Genomic DNA, 25,945 nt, shown 5'->3' on the forward strand with positions numbered 1-25,945 from the left:
TAATTTTTTTTTCCATCCCTCTTAACATCTACAATATCTTTTGTTAGAGTCCGATCCATGTTGCTGCCAACACTGTTTCTCGATCTATGTTTGCCTAAATACCAAAGCTTAAAACCTGAGTTTTTAGTTGCCTTAAGACCAACCCACTTAATTTCCTGGAGGCACATAAAAATTATCATTCTCCCCACCATAACTTCTACTACTTTCATAGATTTTCCAAATAAGGTTCATATATTCTACGCCCTAAATGCATTTTATTCTCTTGAAGCCTACCCTTATGTTCTAGTGACCTCACCCGCCTAGTACAGTCAAGATACCTCTTTTGTGTGTCTTGTGTAAAGTAAAGTTGATGCCAGCGGATGCTTTCAAACAACTTTGAGTGGAGTCATTCAAAAAGAAGTTTCTACACCACCTTTACTCGTTTAACACTGCATCCGAATGCCAGTGAAAATACAGCAACCTTGCCTTACTTGACCAAGCCCCCTACATTGACCCTTGAAAATGAAGCACACCCAGGAAAAAGAAAAAACCACAACCAACTCCCTATAATAACTAAAAAGCAAATGGTTTGGGAAGCAAGATCCATCTCAAACCCTTCAAAGCGAAGCGAACCTAATTCGAAGCTTCTTGGTTGCCCTAAAAGTATTGCAAGCCACCCATAAACCACAAACGCCAAGAATTTTGTGTTTTTGGGGGGGGGGGGGGGAAGAAGGGAATCCCGCAGGAAATTGACCCAGAAAAGAAGGTACCTGAAGAGTCAAAAGGGACGAAACATCTCCCAAAGAGCCCAATTAGCCATTGCCAACAACACCAACAAAGGGACACCGCAAAAGGAATATGCACAACTTACTTCGATTGTAACACTCCGAGAAAAAATATGGAAAAACGAGGTGTTACTCCTCACCACATTAGCACGAGCAAAACATACCACGTCAAATGTCAGACTATAAATTGTCAATCAACTATAGCAAATAGATAAACAGTTGGTGGTACTTTCGATCAACTATTTTTATATAGTTCGATGAATAACTAGTCTTATGTTTTATTATTTTTTATATAGTGAACTATAATATGAACGTTCTAATCGTAAGCAGTAAGTTTTGTGAATCAACAATAAATTGGGTTTATACAGGAACTCCTCCACGATTTTGTGAAGCCAAGCAGCTCTCCATAAAATTATAGAACCAAGGAAAGAAGTGTACCTCCCTCCTCAAGAAAGTTGAGATTCTAATATAAAATCAATTGGCAATATGGGGAGTAGTCCAATTACTTAAGCACATGCTAGGTCCCTTATTTCCTCGAGATTTATCTCTCAAACTCCTCCTCACGTGTGGCAAAATTTCAAACCTAACATGTGGACAACACAAGTCGGTGACATTGAGTACAGACAACCCGCTCTCATACCATGAAAAAATTTGAGATTTTACTATAAAATGCAATTTACAATATGCACAGAAGCCCAACTACTTATAAGCACACACAAAATTTTTTTTTTCCCGTTGTGAGACTTATCTCTCAACACCTCCCACCCTACACTTTGAACAAAAAAACAAAAAAAAGTATTGTATGTTGTGCCGCCTTAGGTTCACGGGCGAGCTTTGATGTACTTCACGGGAGTTTTTATGCAGTCAATTGAATTTTCACAATAATGTAGTACCTGTAATCCAACAAATATGGTGACCGAGTGGAGTTTTGGGATCAGATTTCTTTCTTTATCCCATATAAAAGCTAGGTTTTGCCTTCTTGCTTTCTTTCATTTCCAAAGTGCTTCGGATCCACAAAGCCTCTGAGCTTCATCGCCTGCTTTTGCTTCTTAGAATATGCCACAGCGGGGAAGAGGCAGTGAAGGTCGAACCAATGCAACCATGATTATGCAAGTGGCAGTGGTGTTGTGCCTAATGCTTCACCTGGAATATACACATGCTGCTCCTCAGGCTGTTGGAGACTCTAGTGGGTGGACCTTCAACTCCGATAGCTGGCCCAACGGAAAGCACTTTAGAGCCGGCGATGTGCTATGTAAGTTTGGTCAAGTGGTATTGTTGAAAGTATTTATACTTCGTTTTTTTTGTTTGTGCTAATATATTTTTAATCCATTCACCTTTTTATCATATTTCAAAGAATGAACTAAGCCTAAGAATCCATGCCAAAATATAAATTTACAAAGGGTAAATTGACGAGTTGGTCCCTGAATATATATTTTGCAGCTCAATTAATTGTTATTACTTTGTTGTAAATTAATTGTTGCAGTATTCAACTATGATCCAAATCTTCACAATGTGGTAGCTGTGGACAGAGGTGGTTACAGTAGCTGCACAACTCCGAGTGGTGCAAAAGTCTTTAGATCCAGCAAGGACAGAGTAAGGCTAGGGAGGGGACAAAACTACTTCATATGCAGTTTTCCAGGGCACTGCGAGTCTGGGATGAAAGTTGCCATCAATTGTGTCTGGTAACTATTCATATATATATATATATATATATATATATATATATATATGTATATGTATTTTTGCATGCATAATATGCATATGTCTTGTATGCATGTGTATTGGAATATTAATTGGTTGGATCAACTGATAACTTGGTTCTGGCTTTCAATTGCCAATTATTTATAAAAGTGTATGCTTCTTTGTCGCTATTTTGTCTCAGACCACGTACCAAGCTCACGGACTTGTTTTGAATACTTTGTTTCTATTCTGCTTTACATTGTATCTTCTGATTACTCGAACACGGTCCAAGTTACCATTATATTGTGGTTAAACTGTTTTCCTTATTAGCAAAAGAAAAAGAAACATTAGCTAATGGAATTGCATTAATTGGGAATTTTTATGTCTACTTGAAATATAAGGAGGTATATCACATATTATAATATAAGTAGACGACATAGTTTATATGTCTTATTTTAGGGTCTATTTCTCAATGTTCCCTCACTTCTGTATTATCACGTGATATACCGTATTGTTTCCGAATGCACTAAAAATCTCTAATTAATTGGAGAGAGGAAGACAGGATTAATTAAGGATCTCTATTTCAAGCGAACAAGAAGCGAGGTAGTTCTTTAAGTCAACCCTTCAAGCTAACGCTCAGAAAAATAAGCCCATGTTAAATCATTTAATTTCTATAAGTTTACCCGTTTTAATATCATGGCCCAACACATTCTAAAACTGCTTTTTCGATGCAAATAAACCCAAACCATTCCAAAATCACCCCATTACATACCCAATTCGAATTACCTAAAAACTATATAAGAGCACGTAACTCACTCAACAGCATCAAACTCAATTACCAAACTCACAGAAACATCTCCACTCTCCTCTACCGAGATCTATATGTATATGAGTACATCTCCAGGTCCTCCAAGTTTTCGTATTTTCGGTTTAAAATTGAATAAAAGAAGGGGTTTAGGTCATAACATCTCCACTAAAGCTTGAACATTCGTGTAATTCAGAAGGATTGCAAAATTTTTTGAAGGAAAAAACATGGGTTCTCATGTCGTTTGGACCTAGTTAAGCGAATCACGCATTGTTCTTTCAGTTTGTCATTCGGTTGTCAACCACCGAACCCTTTCAATTATGCCCTTTTCGGCCATTGTATTCAAGGCTATAATATGAGCATCAAATTCATTACCATCGGTGAACTAATAAAAAACTTGGGTGCTTAAGAAGTGATACAAAGATATTTTGAGCCAATCTCTTCGGTGGTTTCAATATGATAGTTATTCTCTCGAATATCTCTAAAGCTCAACATCGTTCTTCCTAAATAAGGAGAATAGAGGGCCACTTTAATGGTTAGTTCAGTACCATTAGACAACATCATACAAGCCGTTCTATATCCTTCAATCAAGTTAAATAAGCCTAAGAAGGTTGTCAAAGATGCCTTTTTAAGTATGAAGTTAGTGAAATAGTGTCACTCACGCAAAATGGTGCACGTAGTTGCACTATTAGCCAGATAACTAAGTTCCCCACAAGACATACTAGAATAAATTAATTGAATCGGTCTCATGCATAAATATAATTACATTCATTCAACTAATCATTCGAGAAATAATATCCATAAATTTAATATCCAAAATTCAAAACAAAACAACCAAACCAATAGTCCAAGAACTTAGAAAATAGTTCGAAAATTAAATCACAAGAAAAATTAAAGGATTTGGGGAAAAAGAGAAAGAAGGGGGGGGGGGGGGGGGGGTTGCAACCAAGCCTAGTGTCCTCAACCACTAAGATGAATCCCATCCTTAGCATGTCTCGAAAAATAAACCATAGGAGCGAATGCCTCTTGAAAATTTAAAGTCTCTATGCTAGCAGTGATAGTATTTCGGGATTTTCCACTTGTGCAAAGTTAGTCTCACGACGTGTTTGATACTTAGCAATAACATCAGAAGTAGCTTGGTAAAGGCATGACCAATGTTCTCTTGATCCACAATGATAACACATATCCAATTAAGTGAAATATGGTTGAACGATAGTTTTTCCCTTGTTCTTGAGGCTAGAAGCCTTAAAGGTGAGGGAATCGAACTTATGGCTCGAATTTCCCCCATTGGTTGAGCCTTTACTCTGTTGACCTTAGGCCCGTGGCTGGGATTTCTTCCCATTTCCATTACCATGACCACGTCTTCATCGTTTATGACTGCTAGAAGTAGTCGTTTGTGCTTCAGCCATAGATTTCAAGCCAGTGGGTCGAGCTTGATGATTTGTCACCAACAATTGGTTCTGCTTAAGTGAAAAGTAAAACAAAAATAAAATCTAAAAACTTGATAAACTTTTGTGCCCTATATTGTTGTTATATGACAATATTGGTAACATGTGAAGTCAAAAACTTGGTAAACTTCTATGTCGTATGTCTTGAGTGTATATTGTGTCTCGAATGCTCGCCGGAGTATAGACCCAACAGTGAATACATACTGACCAATTTAGGAATGTATTTTCTCTAAAGCCAGAATAATTTGTTTGTGGTTAATCGAGATGCTACTTACCAAGGCATCGCTGGAGAAAATCATTATCGTCTGCCCTTGTTCTACTTCGAGACACCTTGTTTGAGGTGCTCTGCATCTCGATGTGCTCCTAGACAAGTGATTGTCACCATTTGGCTTGAAAAGTTCAGTTGGTAGGCATCTTTGTGAGTGGTTGAAAGACAATGAGCAATATGTGCAAAATTCGACCTTGAATAGAGCAAGCATGCAAAAACAACAAGGGAAAAAATACCTATGATTCAGTTTCTGGTTCGATAGTCTATCCGACCAGTTTATTCTGAGCTGGATATAGTATGGGAGTCATAGGTCGATTTGGTTAAACTGGTTTGAGGGCTGGTCTAAGGACCTAAGGTCGAGCCAGGTGGTGGTTAAAGCACAAGGCAGAGTTAAGGAGCAGATGTGGGCTAAAGCTAAGCATGTTGGGTTGGCGCAATAAGCCTTGTGCCTATAGGCTTGCGTTGTTTCTGCTAGGCCTTAGGAAGCAAGGCCTGTTGATGAATAGCCAGGGTTGTTATGGCAACGTAGGCTACCAACTCCTAGCCTTCTGCTCATGCCTTATCAGGTTTCTACCATGGGTTGCAATGGCAGCCGTTATGGTGGTGCTCTTACTACCATTGCGTTGAGTCGCAAGGAGTAGCATCGTGGGGCCATGTCATTGTCTTCATCGTTCGGTCTGTATCCTTCGACGTAGGTGTTTCGTTCATCATGATTTCAGAATTTCCTACCATGTATCATTTTCCCAGGGACTGAGCAAGGAACTTTTCTAAGAAAAATTCAATGACTAAAGAGTGTAGGAAAATTCAACGTAACAGAAAATTCCGAAGAGTGAATACGAGAGCCTTTTTCGAGATATTAAATCGGGTTCTCAATGAAAGCACCATTTTGTGGTAACAAATTTCCATTGTCTTCAGTCTAGATGAAATTGTACCTGCAAAACAAATAAACACCTTTAATTAAGGCTAAAGCCTCACACGCCCACGAGGTGGGAGAAATGGTTGGCCAATGAATCTTCGATCCTTAAGTCAGTTTCTCTGGTGTAGATGGAGTATTTATAGGAAGGTGGCCAACCATAGAGGTAGGGTTCTGCCGTACACATGGCGGCTTCCCATTAGCCAAGTTGTGTCATCCGTAGGATGGATGAGGAAAGAATAATTTCAAGATATTAATGATGCGATAATATCTTGGGATATTCTTGGATGTATCATTGATTGGATATGATGATGTTCCTTACTTGTTTGAGTTGATTTTCAATTAAGAATGTATTAAAGATGTGATTTGGTAATTAATATTATCTAATGTCTTTAACTTTTCTCCTTGTCCAGGGCAGAGAGCTTGATGATGTCGTAGTTAGCTATTCATGTCTTTAGGGGGTTGAACTGCGCGCAGATTAAATGCAGGCCTAACCAATTTAATGAAGTCATTCTTGTCTTCTGAGAAAAAAAAAAAAAAAAAAAAATCCACATGGCAACTCTAGGATTTTAAAATTTATTTTTTGCTCCACAAAAGTGTTTATCAATTACGCTAACGTTTTTTATTCTCTTGCAGGTGGAATTTCGTTATAATCTACTGCCTTAATGAAATAGGTATAAGAGTTTAATTGTGGTACCATGGCAGCGGACAGTGGTTGTAGGTGGTCGGTTTTTCATTTTAAATTCATAAATTAGGGTGGATTCAGAAAATTGTAGGGTAAAATAGAAAATTTATATGAAATTAAATACATAAGAGTGTATTTATAATATTGTGGGTGCTAATACTACCCGGAGTGAAATCTATTTTAAAGACAAAGAATTACGTTTCCTCAGCCATCATCGATAAGTTACTCTTGTTTCCTTATTTGTATCATTCTATTATTAAGGACTTACCAATGTAATATTGAGTTTCTAGAACATTTAACTTTGAATATGATATATACGTTAAGAGTTGGTATGAGGTTGTGGTGCTTCTAAAAAAGCAGCTTATTAAAAAAATTCTAGAACACCAAAAGTGTTAGGTAAGATTAAAAAAAAAAAAAGAGAAAAAAAAAAAAAAAAACTAATGTTAATGACAATAAAAAACCAAAAATACGGTGCACTATGCTTCTAAAAAAGTGTTTTTTTCTTAAAGCTTATTGATCAGTGCCCATTTAATAAAATCTACAAATGATAAGTATACCCTTGCATATTTTACTAAATTACAATCTTTGTCCCCCCCATTATTTTCTTTTGCAATTATTATATGACATCTCATATCTTTGTTAATCATTTAACATATTCACATTAATTTTATACAAAAGTTTACCAATCACTCAGAGTCTCATACACAACTTTTTTTTTTTTTTTTTTTTTGTTAAAAACACTTTTACCAGAAAAAAATAATAATAAAAAAATAAATAAATAAACAGTCAACAACTTTATTTTACAGCCATTTAATCTCACAACACAAAGCAAAACCAATTTTTTTCAAAAAACACAGCAATACCAAATTAGAAGATTGGTCTCTAGTAAATTTTTTCTTTCTCTTGTTAAAGAAAAAAAAAATTCAATTTCTTCAATTATAAATCTTCGTATCGACCGACTAATGAAGGTATTCAAGAGCTCCTTCAATGAGGTGCAAGTGTTTATATAATTTTATTTTATTGTTTTGTCTTTTTGGTCAATGATGTAGAATTTGGACCATCATCTAGGGGGAAGTTAAAGTCTCAAAAGGATAATAAGATGGAATTACGATCCAATTGTGTGATTCAAATAGCAAGGAAAAAGCATTGATTTATGAGGATGTTTCGTAGAGGCCGGGCGAATGAGCGTGTTGACTGGGCTCTCCGTTGGACCAAACCCACAAACTAAACTAAAGACTTAGAAATTGACGGATGGCCGGATAATGAATACAAAACCTTCTTTTTCCTAGACGTGCACGACCTGACGCACTTCTCCATCCGGCCCCTCTAATTCCCAAGTTCCGGAAATGCCCTCGGATGTTCTCTCAAAACTCAATTGTACCATTTCTTTTTTTCGTTTTTCCTTTCAATTAATTTCCATCTCTGATGAGGAATTGTGAGTTGGGGACGTGGGGGCGGGACGAGAAAATCAATTTATACAGAACAAGATCAACGATACGTGATTTTATTCTACTAAAATAATTATAGGTGCAGAAAAACTTACATATGCTATTGTGTTAAAATGAAATGTCACGATAGTGGAGAACTGTTCATGGCCCAAGCCGACCACTTTGTGTCATACAAACTTGCTGTATAAGAATATAAATGGCATTACAAACCAAAAGACTTAGAATATGAACATAAAGTCAAGATTAGACTTGTATTCCTTTTCATTTTCAAACTAAGAATGCTGAGAACAGAATTGTCTTAATCTGTGATCTTGTTTATTCCACAGAGTGCTAAGAAAATTACGACTGAAGTTAACAAAAGAAAATTTTTAATTTTGCCAATCAATCCCCCAACAAAAGTAAAAAAAAAAAAAAAAAAAACCGAAGTGTATTGTATATCTCTAGATTTTCCCTACATGAGGCCTATATAGATAATGAGCTGAGTGAGAAATGAATTTATATTCATTTTGGATCATAAAGATTTTGCCTACCTAAGTACCTGTACAAAATTCAATACTATGTTGTTTTTTCACAAGCGAGATTTTTCAATGAGTCAGAAACATGGTGCGGTACACCAAATATAATAATACAATTGGTTAAAAACTTAAAATAAAAATTTCTAACCAATTATATAATGACATTTATTGTATCAAACTGTGTTTTCAACACACTTAAAATTTTCTTTTATTATAGAAGGCTTTAATATAGGGTGTGATATCCACACATCCCATTTTGCTTCTCACACACCTTTCTAATTTTCGGCCGTCGGATCAGATGAATTAAAGAAGATCAACAGATATAAATTAACAAGGGGTGTGTGAGAAGTAATTTGGGGTGTATGGATAGCACAACCCTTAATATAATGAGAAGTGGCATCAATTAATATAATTCTAATTTATTTTGTAAAATTTGATGTGAGACTTTTCACATTTTTCAACATGGTCATCTAATGTATGATTATATGGTTGTTTTATTTAGTTTGGAATTAAAAATATATTTTAAAAAGAAAATGAACGTTACGTTTGTGTCATTAAAAATTAATATTTTGAAAGTGACAATGTATTTCCACTTAATATTATGATCTAATGGTATTCTTTTCATTTTAAATATGAGCTTCTGAATGACTAGTTTGACACCAGTTTATTCTTATTAATCCTTAGTCTATGTATTGTTGTGTAAAATAAACAGAAGTTAAGTAACATTGGTTCCGAAAAATTTATGGAGGAAAAAAATCATGGTCAAATGATACAGCATATGAAAAACTATTATGCTTTCGAGCAATATAATGCAACTTTTTCGTCTACATGTGTGTGAGAGAGAACTTTCAAGGCAGTTAAATTGAGAAAAATTAAACAAGAACTTTAAATCATAAGTAATTGAAATTGAGAAGAAAACATGAGTATTCTGGGCTTACAAGGAGTATTAGTTGGAATCAAGATCGTAACATCGTTCCCTTCGAGGTCATGAGCCTAAATCCGCACTACAACTTAAATGTGCGAAGTTTGAACATTATTGCCGGATTTAAACTTTTTAATGTGTGATTCTTGATCATTCTACTATCTGATTTACATCATGAAATTATTTGACGGGTGATGTTATGAATTGAACCACTACTCAGTTTATATGATTTTTTTTTTTAGAAAAATTCATAAAAAGTTCAAAAAAACTTTAGTTTTAATGAATAATGAAAAATGAAAAATACAGGTGTAGTGAATAGTATCAAGAAAAGGTAAAAATGTGATTTTTCGTTAAAAGTAAATAGTACCGGAGTGTTTAGTTTTTTTTTTTTTTTTTTTTTTTTTTTTGGCCTTTTGCTAAAAATACTCTTGTCACATCCCGACCCGGGCGGGACCACTTCCCGGGCCCGACTCCACTACCGTAGCACGATATTGTCCGTTTTGGGCTTACCATTCCCTCACGGTTTTGTTTTTGGGAACTCACGAGCAACTTCCCAGTGGGTCACCCATCATGAGATTGCTCTAGCCTCCTTCTCGCTTAACTTTGAAGTTCCTACGGAACCCGAAGCCAGTGAGCTCCCGAAAGGCCTCGTGCTAGGTAAGGATAGGAATATAGATTTAAGGATCACTCCCCTGGACGATGTGGGATGTCACAATCCACCCCCCTTAGGGGCCCGACGTCCTCGTCGGCACATTTCCGGCCAGGGATTGGCTCTGATACCAAATTGTCACATCCCGGCCCGGGGCGGAACTACTTCCAGGGCCCGACTCCACTACCGTAGCACGATGTTGTCCGCTTTGGGCTTACCATTCCCTCACGGTTTTTTTTTTGGGAACTCACGAACAACTTCCCAGTGAGTCACCCATCATGGGATTGCATTAATTGTCACATCTCGACCCGGGCCGGACCACTTCCCGGGCCCGCTCCACCACCGTAGCACGATATTGTCCGCTTTGGGATTACCATTCCCTCACGGTTTTATTTTTGGAAACTCACGAGCAACTTCCCAGTGGATCACCCATCATGGGATTGCTCTAGCCCCCTTCTCGCTTAACTTCGGAGTTCCTACGGAACCCGAAGCCAGTGAGCTCCCAAAAGGCCTCGTGCTAGGTAAGGATGAGAATATAGATTTAAGGATCACTCCCCTGGATGATGTGGGATGTCACAATCCACCCCCTTTATGGGGTCCGACGTCTTCGTCGGCACACACGCGGCCAAGGTTAGGCTCTGATACCAATTGTCACATCCCGACCCGGGCGGGACCACTTCCCGGGCCCGACTCCACTACCGTAGCACGATATTGTCCGCTTTGGGCTTACCATTCCCTCACGGTTTTGTTTTTGGGAACTCACGAGCAACTTCTCAGTGGGTCACCCATCATGGGATTGCTCTAGCCTCCTTCTCGCTTAACTTCGGAGTTCCTACGGAACCCGAAGCCAGTGAGCTCCCGAAAGGCCTCGTGCTAGGTAAGGATGGGAATATATATTTAAGGATCACTCCCCTAGGCGATGTGGGATGTCACAATCCACCCCCCTTAGGGGCCCGACGTCCTCGTCGACACATTTCCGGCCAGGGATTGGCTCTGATACCAAATTGTCACATCCCGACCCGGGCGGGACCACTTCCCGGGCCCGACTCCACTACCGTAGCACGATATTGTCCGCTTTGGGCTTACCATTCCCTCACGGTTTTGTTTTTGGGAACTCACGAGCAACTTCCCAGTGGGTCACCCATCATGGGATTGCTCTAGCCTCCTTCTCGCTTAACTTCGGAGTTCCTACGGAACCCGAAGCCAGTGAGCTCCCGAAAGGCCTCGTGCTAGGTAAGGATGGGAATATAGATTTAAGGATCACTCCCCTAGACGATGTGGGATGTCACACTCTAGTTTCTTTCCATTGTTCGTAAATCTGAATAAACCTTGACTTTTGGGTATAAAACAGGAACAAAGTTATCGACCTTATTTTGGTTTAGGATATTATTACATAAGTTATGGCAACCAACCACCCAATATTGACGTTGACTTAGCTAGTTTCTTGGAAACGCAAGGGTAATCTTGTATAATAATGTCCAACCTACTTTTCAATATACATTTTCCAAAACCCTTTCTTCCCCACCAATTATTCATATTTTCTCTTTCCCCAAACATTTCTCTCCCTGAATCAAAAACCTATTCAAGAAAAAAGCCAACATGGATAGAGAACAAGATGAATTACAATTTCTTGGGATTTTTGGCATCTACAAAGAAGCCTACAAAATTGTGTTTTCATGGAGAAAAATCTTCAGCCAAATCACCTTAGCCTTGATCCTCCCTCTGAGCTTCATATTCTTGGCGCAATTAGAACTCTCAAACATCCTTCTCTCAAAGATCATCAGGAACGAAATAGCCCTTGATGGAACAAGCACCAACAATCCAAGGTATGAAAAAATATCAGATGTCATATCCTCCGAGTGGGCAACCTTTTGGCTTTTCAAAGCTGCATACTTCACCTTCTTGCTCATCTTCGGCCTCCTCTCCACCTCTGCCGTTGTATACACGATCGCGTGTATATACACGGCGAAAGAAATCACATTCAAGAAGGTGATGAGCGTCGTCCCAAAAGTTTGGAAGCGAGTCATGGTCACGTTCCTGTGCACTTTCTTGGCTTTCTTTTGCTACAATATAGTGGCTTTCCTAGTCCTAATTATTTGGTTACTTTCGATGGGCAACAGTGATGCCGGTGTTATAATTGGGTTTTTTCTACTCATTGTTTACTTCATAGGATTTGTTTACTTAACCCTAATCTGGCAGCTGGCTAGCGTGGTCTCAGTTCTTGAAGAAGCAAGGGGGATCAAAGCCATGGCGAAGAGCAAGGCACTACTAAAAGGAAATATGTGGGTGGCTTCTATCATATTCTTTAAGCTCAACGTTTTGGCCGCCCTCCTACAATTTGGGTTTCAACAACTAGTTGTGCGAGGAAGGTCATTTGGTGTGATTGACAGAGTAGCTTATGGAGTTATATGCTTGTTGTTGCTTTTCAAGTTGATTTTGTTTGGTCTTGTAATCCAAACTGTGCTCTATTTCGTTTGCAAGTCGTACCACCATGAAAACATCGACAAATCGGCGTTATCTGATCACCTTGAGGTCTATCTGGGAGATTATGTGCCTCTCAGATCTAAGGATGTTCAGCTTGAGCAAGTTTAATTATGTTTGACCAAGTAAAGTTCGGTAATAATATTAATTAATTTCTGTAATACAGACCTACCTGCCTTGATCATTAGGTAGGATTTAAATATATTTTGTGGTTTATGTATTTATAAAGCTAGTTTTTTCTATTCCTTTGCACATGATGTTGAAGTTCTTGACCTTTTCTTTTAAATTTTTGCACCTTAATTTTGTGGGTAATGCTGATGCATCACGTAGCTGTTGATATCGATGGGATTATGCATGCTTTTCTTTCTTTTTCTTTTTCCATTTTTTTTTTTTTTTTTTTTTTTTTTTTTTTTGTTTGGGAACGTTGGTAATGACATCGGAAATTTGGAAGTGGATGCTTTAGGTCGGGTCCCTATATTTTATTGATACTGCATCTTATAGGCCTATATAAGCAAAATTTACTCAAAGTGTATGAATTTGGTGAACTTATAGTAGAGTTTCAATGGGATTTGAAGATCAAATCCTTATAAGCTTTGTGTTACTTGTAAGGCAAGAAAATTTATCATGATTAGTATAAATAAAGGTATAAGGTCAGGGAAAGAAGATATAACTCTTATACACATGAGCCCTTTCTCTCTCCCACCCACTCTCAAAGTTAGTTTTACAACATGTTATCAGTACGAAGTGTCTTTACAAGAAGGAGAAGATCTCGAAGGAAACCCCATAAAAACTTCATCAACATCCAAGTAATCTAAAGCCTAATCCATTTGGTTTCAATTTGCTGACTATATTATGTGGCCCAATAGTATTATAATGGGTGTGTAAAAATGAACTCTTTTTTATATATTATGGTGTGTAAAAACATTATTTTACATAAATACCACCTGAACTTGCAAGCAATGATTTATTAAAAGAGAATCAGCCAACATATATAAAAAAAAAGAGTGCATAATAATAAAATGGGGTGTGTAAATTACTAAACACTGTTAGGCCATATCAAGTCAAAATAATGGGTGTGTAAGAACACTTTTAGAATGTCGTGGCCCAATTTGCTGACCATATTATGTGGCCCAATAGTATTAAAACACTTGTTGATTTAATATTTTTCCGAACTATTGTAATCCCAACACCAATTTTCACTTCGAATGTATAACCAAACACCTCTCTTCTTCTTCTCCTTGCCTATGCCATGGTAGAGCTGCCCACCCCATCCTCTCCTCCAACCTCTCCTACGTCGACCTTACCCACATCTCTGGCGGCCTGATCCCCCGTCGTTTCGGGTTTTTGTTGGATGTTTATGCATAGGTATGTTTTTCTTTGAAAAATATGACTTGTAAGAGCCTTAATCTTACACTTTTGTGTCTTGCTCATGAAATGTGTAGTAAATCTGACTGCTTAATGAAGTTAAAGTAATAGGAGTAAGCTGGTTCTCAGCGTTTTTATTCTAAGCTGTGTTTGTGGCATCAGTTTATGCATTGTGGCAGGGATTTATTTTGATATTTGTTTCTTGAGATGGATACATAATATGTTGAGAGTTGTCCCATATCGATGAGGGACAAGATTTGTTATGGGCTTACATGGTATTAGGTTACTCCTCATATTGCCAATTAGTTTTATGGTGGAATCTCAATTTCATCATGGTATCAGAGCAGGTTGTCCTCGTGTGAAGCCAAACGGCCACACGCGAGCGTTTCGCGTCACCCACTTGTTTTCCACGTGTAAGCTTGAAAATCGACCATACGTGCAGGGACGTGTTGAGAGTTGTTCCACATCAGTGAAGGACAAGATTTGCGCTTATATGGTGGAACCCATCATAATACACACGATTACCGAAACATACTATTAACAAAAAGAGGTAGCTTGGAGTGTCCGTTTTCGAAATGCAGATCAACTGAGTTCTTTGTTGATCGATTTTACCAAACTATACTTTTGGGGTCTGGCTCTCGTTCTTCTGATGTTCAACAAACTATGACTGCAAGTTCTGCGAAGGAAACTACCCAAGGAATCCTTAGTCCTGGTTTTGATGCTTTAAGTAACTCTGAAGCACAAGAAGGTTTTCTTCTTTTTTCAAAGGTTTTTTGTTAGCCGGTGTGTTCCCATCTGATCATTTGAAGACTAGTTTGACAGCCTTTAGGGGTATCCTTCCAAGCAGTGGTGCTGCCTTTCTTCAAGTGCATAAAGATATTGAAACGCTTTCAGGGTTATCTTCTTTTCAGGAATTCTTGGATGAACAAGTTGTTAAACTTCCTTCCCTAAAAGAATGCTCTCGTGTGGCTGTCGTGAAGATAGTTAGAGCAATCCTAGACTCAGCGCTTGAGAAATGCGATGAAATGGATGGAGTTCTTGGTGCCTTCCTTAGAAAGACTTAACAGCAAAGTAGAAGTTGGCTTCCATGATTCCTCAAGCAGCTGACGTTCGGTCCAAGAAGCAGGCAGCCAAGATGTTGGTTGAGCAATGCGAATCATCTTGGTTCGACTTCAGGACTAGTTTGTTGAGATACCTGTAAAACGTATGTGGATAACTCGAGCACACGGTTTTGAGGAAGTTTGATGATCCTCATTCCCATTTACAAATTGTCTCGCTAACTGGAGTTATAATTTGAGGTGATGCATGGACACGGACACGGATACGCGGATACGATACAACACGACACGAGGATACGTAAAATTTTTAAAAATGAAGACACGATACGGCAAGGATAGGCTATTAAAAATAATATAAATAAATAAATATATCTAAATATTATAAAATAAGCATTCAAATATACTATTCAAGTTCAAATTTATTTAGATAAACTTCAAACATTTAAAAAGATAATTCACTAAACAACTAAATTAGTCTTCAAACCTGAAAAACTAAAAAAACACCCAAACGACTTTAAAAATAAAGGAAAGAGTCCCTCATTCTCGAACTAGCTTTTTCATTTCTGCAAGAGCTTCATCAGTAACCTTGTTGCAAGAGATGATCTCATTTCCAAACATTTTTAACAAATAAAACTTGACCTTAGAGTAGGATCCTCTGAAAATCTTTTGACAATAGTTGCATTAAAACATAGTACCTCCTCTTCCATTTTCCACTCTTCTGAGCTTTTTAACATACTTACACAGTGTACCATAATCATTTTCAACATTTTCAACTAGGTTGACATTAGCATTTGCATGATTAACAGGATGGTTCATTTTCGTAAATTACCAACATGTAAATCGTAAGAATCAATCTAAAATAGTCGCATAAAATGTCACTAATCAAATTTACACTAAGAGATCAACAAAGCAACATAAAAGCATGTATAAATATATTATAATCTAAATTATTCTAGGCCACTAACAAAAATATTATTATAATATGCAAACAGAAAAGCAAAAGAAGCCTTTCGTTTGGCTTCAAAAAAGCAACAGGGGGCTCTAATAAGTGAAGTTGAGGCATCAGAGCAGAAAAGCATCAATATTATTAACAAAATGAAAAAGAAAGCTTCAGGAAAACATAGAATTCGAAACCCAGCTACCAGCTGTCACTAGCATATGCATAAGATACGATGCAGCACTTGCAAACGGAGACGATAGGAGCAGTTGCCGATGACAGTTTTGAGGTTCGAGTAAGGAAAAACAGGTAGATCCGAATTTTATACACGAAATCATTTCGATTTTTGGTCAAAGAATCGTTTCGGTTCAGCTAATCTCAATCAACTGTCAATTATCACGATTATGTGCGGATTAAGTGTAATTATATTGATTTTTTTGTGTGATTATCCTCTGATTATAGTTTGAAACGTATCCGAAAAGTAGGATACTCGTATCTCAACAGTAAGATACGCGTATCCCATCAGTCAACAACATATCTGTTGACTTGGATACGTCTCGGTCGCGTATCCGTACGTATCTCCCCAAGTATCCGATCCCTATGTGTCAGATACGGGATACGTTGGTCTTCCCCCATGTCCATGCATCAGCATAGCAATTTGCTAATTTAATGATCTCCTGGTTGTGTTTGATCTAGCTTAATTCATATTGTTTTAAGGGTCTCTAATTGGTATCGACGACTTTGTTTAGTTTGTTTGGGGTTCTTCCCCTGTTTAGTGTTTACCAATAAATCAAATTAACAGAGAAAAATTTTATTTCGATTATTCACAATAACTAAATGTGGAGCCTCAAATTTTGAGACTCAAGAAGCTGTTTGAAGTCAAGAGGACTTGCCGGGTAGATATGCATAAATCGTTATTTTACTATTATGGAAACTAACAATGTATTCGTGTCATGTACGTTGTTCTCTAAAGAAGAAGAGAATTAAGAAGATATAGCTGTGAGACCCATCTCGGACTCCATAATTGACGAGTTAAGTCTCAGCTGAACTTAAACTATCGTTGTTACTCATTCATCATCATATCCAAGGCTGCTCTGGCTATGATATGATCGTGATCAGCGCCGCCGAGAATCAAGATCAGACAGTTGTAGGGAAGCTTCTACTGGGATTCAATCTATCTCATTTTAGAAGCGGACATGCCAGATTGTGCCCAAGAGTACAGTTCACCACAACGCAAGGATTGTGTATATACAATATTTATTTCAATGTATATTTCTTAATATTGTGCTCTAATCACAAACTCGTCATTACCACATTTACAATTCATGTTCATAACACCATGCGACGATGTTGCATTCACGAACGAAAACTCTTGGTCCCTAAAATTTCTTGTCCGAACCAGATCAGGTTTTTGAAGGGTAAAGCAATTAATGAGTTTTCACTTCAAATTCTCCATATCATATGAAACTGAAACTGAATTTCTAATCACTTCAGCTGGCAATACATTTCACCGTACGAAATTAATATTGGCTTTCAAAGTTTGATCATGCTTTGTATATACATAACAAGATAGGGGAGCAGGAAATGCCACCAAGTGTACATAAGTTCTCCTCAGCTTCCAATACAGCCGACCTCCGCCCTGCCAACACTATCGAAATGCTTGATTGCATTGCCTCGTAAGAGCTCATGCATATCTACAGTGTTGCTGATGCTCAACTTCAAGGTTGAATTCGAAGTGTGCCTGTCTTGTTAGCTAAACAAATCTCTCAACTAAAAGCAGAAAATGCATCTTCAGAGAGTCTTCTTAGCATTTCCCTTGGGAAGTGACTTACACTCTTTTTTCTCTCTACAAATTTCTGTTTATTTTGCGTCATTGGATTAAATAAATCAAATGAGAATCAACGAACATACAGAGTCCATACAAGAAGGACGCCTGAATCTTTCAAAGGAGCAACATATCACAAGAATCGACCATTACTCCGAAACCTCAACAGGCCTGTCTTATGAAAGTTTATCCTAGCTAGTATTCTTTCCACCGCAGAAGGAATTTAAGTTTTCGTCGTTAGACTGGTTTTCATGAAATTAACATACTGATCGTCAATATTAGAAAGGATATTATTCTCATCCACTCTCCCTAGGTAAAACCTTGCATTGTACATTTCTTGTCCGTCAATAAGGAAGTACATCCTTCCACGTTGGAGTTTCGAACCACAGAAAATTTGATTACCGTATTTGTTTTGCAGAATCAATTCTTACGAGTGCTAAAGATTTCACCAGTCTTTCCCATGAGAAGATGCAAACACTCATCTCTTCTTATTTGCCAGCACGTATACAATCCAATAATAAACTCTTGTAATTTCTAAACGGTAACTGAAATTAGCTCGTTGACATGACAAAACTGAAACACAAAATAAATGTCTTGGATAGAGAAATTGCTAACTCATGTTTTGAGTCTCTAATTAGATCGTGGTTACCACCTACGACTGACTGAGTCATAACTCATAACTCATTGGTCAGGAAATTTCCCCTCCAAATTTTCCTTATTTTATTTAATTTTGGGTTTTTATCACAAATGGTCCCTGACTTTGATTCAACTCCTCATTTTGGTTCCTAAGTTTCAAAAATTGATAAATTTGGTCCATGACTTTCAATACCGCACGTCAATTTAATCCTTATGTTAAAGTTTCGTAAATATTTGTGTCTCACTAATCCAAGCATATGGTGACGTAGATTAACTACAAGAAACTTCTTTTTTTAAGATTTAAAACTAAAAGTAAAATAAGAAACAAAAAATCAAAACTAAAAGAAAAAATAGTCATCGTCGTTTTGATCAGGGTATGCTCAAAAAGAAAAGGAAGGAACTATGACACCACTAAACTATTTGGCCTCTTGAACTCACTTCTCATTCTCTCTAGTCGGTTATAATCCAATCAAATTTGAATTGAATTTGGATTCGATTTTCTCGAATTTAGATTGAATTTTTTTTTTTTTTTCAATTTGGGGTTGTGAGATGGGAGAAAAATGCCAGCGCAAAATACTCATTCATTGGTTTACTCTTAAAAAAAATAGTTTCTTGTACTTAATCCACATGAAGTCATATGATTGGATTAATGGGACCACATCAGCACACAAACGAAAAATATGGATGAAATTCTAACGGAATGACTAAATTGATGTGTGTAGTGAAAGTCAATGACCAAATTTATCAATTTTTGAAACTCAATGACCAAAATGAAGAGTTGGATCAATGTCAAAGATCATTTGCAATAAAAACTCTTATTTTGTGTAAATCCATATGTCACAATTTCATTGGATTTGTGGGTCTCACGTACAAACTAATGGAATAGTTGACGAAATCTTAATGGAATGACCAAATTGATGTGGGGTAGTGACTGCTAGGAATGATATTGATTGATTTTGAAAGTGAGGGACCAAAATGATGAGTTTGACTAATCTCAAGGACCATTTGTGATAAAAATTCTTTAATTTTTAAGTTTGTGGATGAATTTCAAAATCAGCTCTTAAAAATAATAGGAGTGGATGGAGTTAACCGGAAAGAACCAAAATGACACGCCAGCAGAGGGAGTTTGAAGACTGTAGAAAACAATATTGAGGGTGTGTGTTGAAAAGAGGAATATTGAAAAAGTCTTGAAATCAGTAGCTTGTAACTACTTGGCACTACATAATTGTTTTTGTGGGTCCAGAGTGCATGACACGTCGACGTATGTAACAACATTTCTAGAGAAACTAGACGGAAAACGACATTGATATATGGGAGGTATAACGGAAGATGATGAAATATAAAAAACCAAAATTATTTCTTGTGTTGAAAATGCTAGTGGGTTAATGAATGCCCACAATAATATTGAAAATCTTGGTAGATTTTTTCAATATCCACACAGATTGGATTTGCAACATTGGCAAATGAATGAAAACATTGGCAGTATTGATATGTGGACTTGGAAACGAAGGAAATCATTTTTCAAAATGTGTGTTGTAAATTTTCAACATGTAATAGTACAGAGTTACTCTATAAATAGGGCACTCCGACTGCTATCAACAAATATAGAAAAAAGAAAGAAAGAAAATAGTAATAACATTATTATCTATTCCTACCTCCTTTATTTGTCATCCTTTTGTGCTATAGTTACAGTGTAATATTTTATACCTGCTTCACTTCTGTCACTAGTAAAGGTTATCTCTCTAACTTTGACCTATTTATAACATCTTGATATTTATCTGAAAATAAGTACAAATATAGTATGAAAAATATATTAAGTCTGTAAGTTTAGCATTTTTTTAGGGAATTGTTATTAGCACTCCTAAAATCTTATTTGGTACTCCAAACTTTCTATAATTAGAAAGAAAAAAAAATAAACTTGTGAGGAGTGTAGAATGAGATTTTTGAAGTGCTAATAACAGTTTCCTTTTTTTATATAAATCAATTTAATAGGGGAATATATGCGGGTGATTCCATGCATTGCATTCTTCGGAGTTGGGAGGGAGTAGACTTGCACAAATGAATATGATAACTACATAAAGATTTCTTTCACACGGACCGCATCACATATATCTAACTAAAGAGATTCTCAAGAAATATTTAATCACCCACATGTCAAATTTAATTCGTAATGTAATTTTTTATGAACAAGAAATGTTTTCTGAGATGTCTTTAATTTATGCAGCATCAGAAGGTGAAACGGTCGCGAAAAATGATTCCCAATATAGTGGTAGATATGCAGTAAATTTAATCTGGAATCTTATTACATGATTTCCATATTGGTCCTGATTTCAACTCTTATCAGTTGCACAAATCCTCTCCCTAGATTCTCTTACACTGAAATTCTAAGGGCGATCGATGGCCTCGGCTGCAATCGATCTCTTGATTGGCAAAACAGTAGGCATTCTTGAGAGCGAAGCATCCTGCATTGTGGGTGTTCGTAATCAAGTTGATGAGATTAAGCAAGAGCTTATAAGCATGAAATCCTTTCTAAGGGATGCTGATGGCAAGAAAGCACACACGGAAGGCGAGGAGGCATGGGTTGCAAGCGTCAGAGATTTGGCCTATGATGTTGAAGATATGATCGATGAGTTCATGTACCACATGTACGAGCAGCAAAACGGGCTCCAATTAGCAAGGTTGCTCCACAAAACCATTCGCTTTCCAAACAGTTGGCGTTGGGATCAATCCGCAAGGTTGCTCCATAAAACCATTCACATTTCAAAGCATCTTTGGAATAGGGGTCGATTTGCAAGGTGGCTCAGCAAAACTCTTCACATTTCAAAGTATCATTGGTATAGAAGTCGATATGCAAATCGCTTGCACAAAACTATTCTTCTTGCAAAGAAAGTTTGGTATAAGCGTCAAATTGCTAAAAGGTTATAGCAAATCACAAAAACCATCAAAGACATTCCGGAGAGGAATCAGCGGTATGGTATTGATCGAATAGAAGGAGCAAGTTCGGATGAAATTCAAAGATGGGTGAAAAACCAAGCGGAGTCTTCTCTTTTTATCATGGACGACGAACTTGTGGGGATTGAAGGGAAGAAGCAACTGCTGATAGAATGGCTGATGAATGGCGAGCAACAACAAACCGTTGTTTCCGTGGCTGGGATGGGGGGTTCAGGGAAGACAACTCTAGTTGTAAAAATCTTCTCCAGTGAAAGTGTAAAGAGAAACTTCAGCTGTCATGCATGGGTCCCTACAGACTTGTATTCAATGAGCTATAGAGAATTGCTACAGATAATCGTAACCTACTTGGAGTCTAGAAGATATCTTGTTGTATTGGATGATGTGTGGGATGTAAAAATTTTGAAGGAAATCAGGATTGCACTTCCAAATAGACAGCTTGGGAGTCGAATAATGCTTACTGCTAGAAAAGAAGACATCGCCTGTTATTCCTTTGGATTAGAAACACATGTTCATCGAATTCAACCCTTGGAAAGTAATGAAGCTTGGGAGCTCTTCAACAAGAAAGCATTCTCAACTTACAGTAATAACTGTTGTCCTCCAGAGCTTGAATTGTCAACTTGGGAACTTTTGGGAAAATGTAAAGGCCTACCTCTTGCAATCGTAGCTTTAGGTGGTCTTATGTCTTCCAAGGAGTCAGCTGCAGAGTGGAACAAAGTTCGGAATAGCTTAAATTGGCATCTAATAGATGACCATTTCCTAGAACCGGTGAAGACAATCTTGTTGCTCAGTTTCAATGATTTGCCATATCGGCTAAAACATTACTTCCTATATTGTTCCATTTTCCCAGAAGATTATTTGATTCGAACAGAAAGGATTACTGAAAGGATTACTCGGTTGTGGATAGCTGAAGGATTCGTTGAACATGTTAAAGGGGTCATGCCAGAAGAAGTTGCTGAGAGCTATCTTATGGAACTCAATTTTCGTAGCATGTTGTAAGGTGTCCAACCATGCGCTAAGCGTGTAAGATGCATGACCTTATGCGAGAGCTTGTTTTGTCCATATCAGAAAAAGAAAAGTTTTGTGTTGTGTATGATGGGAGAGAAGTAGTGGAAGAAGAAATTGGAGCTCGTCGTTTGTCTATTCAAATAATTCGACAAGAAATTAACTCATGCAAAGGTATGTCACAACTTTGTTCCTTTCATGTGTTTGCCCCTGACATATTCTCCCAGTCTATTTCAAATACATTCCTTTCTCAATTCAAATTGTTAAGGATTCTGGATTTGGAGGATGTACAAATTGAAGAACTTCCGAACTATCTTATGTATGTATTCAACTTAAGATATTTAAATTTGAGTAGAACTCCAATAAAAAAGCTTCATGAATCCATTGGACAGCTTTTCAATCTCCAAACCTTGGATATCAGTGACACAGAGATATAAACACTTCCAAGCGAAATTGCAAAGTTGGTAAATCTACGCCATCTAATTATGTATCGATAAAGTGGAGTGTCTTGGGAATTTACATATGCTAAAGGGATTAGAGCCCCCTCAACTATTTATATGTTGAGGAAGTTGCAAGTTTTATCATTTATTGAATCAAATGGCGACATTATTCAACTTGTCGAGAACATGACGCAACTCACTCGCCTTGGCATTACAAATATAAAAGGAAGTGATGAGATAGATCTCTGTGCTTCAATTCAAAAGATGAAGCTCCTTTACTACTTGTATCTACTGGTAAATAATGATCAAGAATTTCTTAGAATCAAGGCACTTGCTTCTCCTCCAGGTCCTCCAACACACCTTCAAGGGCTTCTTTTGAGTGGCAAACTAGCAGCAGTACCAAGTTGGTTTGGTTCTCTCAAGAACCTCACAGATATCAGTCTGCGGTGGTCTAGACTTGAAGAAGATGTACTACCACACATGGAAGCACTACCTTGCTTGAGAAGGCTTATCCTTGTTAATGCCTATCTTGGGAATGAGCTATGTTTCTAAATGGGCTTTGCAAAGCTTACGCATTTGGAGTTGCTTAATCTTCCCAAGTTGAAAAATATAATAATTCAAGGTGTGATGCCTTCTTAGTACTTCACAACTGCATGGAATTAGAGACATTGCCAAATGGTCTTCAATACCTTACTAATCTAGAAACATTGAGATTGGTATCTGTCCCTGTTGGAAATTCAAATCAAAACAAGTTGCCATTGTTGAAAATCAATGTCAAAGTTAGGCATTGAAAGTTAGGCAATGTTAGGTATGGTTGAATAAAAATTATTAGGTGCAATTAATGTGTTTTGTGTGGTAATAAATAATCTTAGTTTAATCATTTGGTTTGCTATAAATACCTAAGTTCTCAAGCATTGTAAATCATCCCATCCAAATCCCATTTCTCATTCTCATTTTAAGCTTGTAAGCTATAGAGTTTGTAAACTCTCTTTTCATATATCAAAGTCCAAGTGTTTTGCCAAAGCTTGTTGCTTCCCTCCTTTCTCTATTTCTTTCTTTGTCCAATTTTATTTGAGAGTGCAAAGTGAAAGAGGTGTGATAGAGTTTGTAAACTTATCACCCACATATTTTGGTATTGAGTTAGTAAACTGTCAAATACCAACAATTGGTATCAGAGCCAGAATACCATTCTGGCAGGTGCAGCAGTTATGGCGTCCAACTTAGTGCAACTCCAAGTTCCCACATTGAAGAAAGAAAATTATGAAAGATGGTGCATCCAATTCAAAGCATTGTTTGGATCACAGGAGCTATGGGAAGTTGTCAGTAGTGGGTATGTTGTACCCACTGCCGAGCAAGAAGCCGTATATACTGCGGATCAAAGGAACACTCTCAAGGACTTACGAAAGAAGGACCAAAAGGCGCTGTATCTTCTATACCAGGGTTTGGAAGATTCAACGTTCGAGAAGGTTGCAGAAGCAACAACGAGCAAGCAAGTATGGGATACACTCAGTACAATCTACAAAGGAGTAGATCGAGTCAAGAAAGTGAGGTTACAATCACTTCGAGCAGATTTTGAAACTGCTCATATGAATGAAGGGGAGAGCATCTCCGACTATCACTCAAGGCTCATTGTGATAGTAAATCAGATGAGGAGAAATGGCGAGAGACTCGATGAAGTACGAGTTGTGGAGAAGATACTCCGGTCACTCACATCTAAGTTTGAGCATGTGGTGACTGCCATTGAGGAATCCAAGGATTTGGAGGTGATGAGCGCAGAAGAGCTACTAGGATCCCTCCTAGTTCACGAGCAACGCATTCAGAAGAATGCAAGCCCCACAACGCTAGAGCAAGCTTTGGAGTCAAAGTTGAATATTGACAAACCAAATAAAGGTCGTGGGCAGTGGAACTCACGTCGTGGGAGCTCATCCAACCGTAGCCGAGGACGAGCCCGAGGAAGAGGTCGAGGCTATGCACAAAATCAAGGTCAGTCTCAGGAGTGGAGATCTACTCGAGGAAAGGCGCATATCCAGTGTCACAACTGTAAGCAATATGGACATTATGCCAATGAATGTTCACATAAAAATGGTGAGCATGTCAACATGGCAGAATCAAGTGGAAATACTGATGAAGAACTTACAGTCTTACTAGCACACCATGATTCCAGTAGCCAACAAAATGTTTGGTATTTGGACTCTGGTGCAAGCAATCACATGTGTGGAAAGAAGGAGTTTTTTGCCGAACTCAAAGAAGGGGCCTATGGATCTGTAAGTCTTGGTGACTCCTCAAAGTTGCCAGTTGAAGGCAAAGGGAAGATCAAGATCATCCAGAAGGATGGAAGAGAAGAATACATCTCCGATACCTACTACATACCAGGTATGAAGAGCAACATTCTGAGCATTGGTCAACTGCTCCAGAAAGGGTACATTATACATATGGAGAACATGCTTCTCACTCTCAGGAATGCAAGGAGAAAGCTTATTGCACGTGTTCGAATGTCAAAGAACCGGATGTTTCCGTTGAATTTGAACACAAAGATTGGAAGCTGCAACATCGGTGTAATGGAAGATGAGTCATGGAAATGGCATCTTCGATTTGGCCATCTTAATTTCAATGGCCTAAAGTTGCTGTCAAGTGGAGGAATGGTTCGTGGTCTACCCCAGATTGAAGCCACACGCCAAGTATGTGAAGGTTGTGTGCTTGGCAAGCAAGCACGACTATCATTCCCTGTTGGTGATACATGGAGAGCAAAGGCACCACTGCAGTTGGTGCACACAGATATATGTGGTCCATTGGATCCCATGTCTTATGGAGGTAATAGGTATTTTATTACCTTCATTGATGATTTCAGTAGAAAGACTTGGGTCTATTTTCTCAAGGAGAAGTCAGCTGCCCTAAAAATTTTCAAGGAGTTCAAGGCACTCACAGAGGCAGAAAGTAACCACAAACTTGTGGCTGTGAGATCAGATAGAGGTGGAGAGTACACCTCCAATGCTTTCCAAGCATACTGCAAGGAGCAAGGAATTAGGCATCAACTTACTGCTGCCTATACCCCACAGCAAAATGGGATAGCCGAAAGAAAGAATCGAACCATCCTTGACATGACAAGGTCCATGCTTAAGGAGAAGAATTTGCCAAAAGAGTTATGGGCAGAA

At 37.8% G+C, this 25,945-nt stretch overlaps 1 protein-coding gene and 1 pseudogene across 1 annotated transcript; both read left to right on the forward strand.

Annotated features, from left to right (window-relative positions):
• The first annotated feature begins 11,696 nt into the window (after positions 1-11,696).
• Positions 11,697-12,689, forward strand: LOC137725108 (uncharacterized). Its single transcript, XM_068463702.1, has one exon. The coding sequence runs from the start codon at positions 11,697-11,699 to the stop codon at positions 12,687-12,689; it is 993 nt and encodes a 330-aa protein (XP_068319803.1).
• Positions 12,690-20,796: 8,107 nt separating this feature from the next.
• LOC137725109 (disease resistance protein RPM1-like) lies at positions 20,797-23,584 on the forward strand (annotated as a pseudogene).
• The last annotated feature ends 2,361 nt before the right edge of the window (positions 23,585-25,945 follow it).

The sequence above is a fragment of the Pyrus communis genome, chromosome 2, assembly GCF_963583255.1.
Source record: "Pyrus communis chromosome 2, drPyrComm1.1, whole genome shotgun sequence".
Taxonomy (NCBI): domain Eukaryota; kingdom Viridiplantae; phylum Streptophyta; class Magnoliopsida; order Rosales; family Rosaceae; genus Pyrus; species Pyrus communis.

What these genes read in the sequence shown, in the direction of transcription:
- LOC137725108 (XM_068463702.1), top strand. Translation starts at nt 11,697, where the DNA reads ATGGATAGAGAACAAGATGAATTACAATTTCTTGGGATTTTTGGCATC.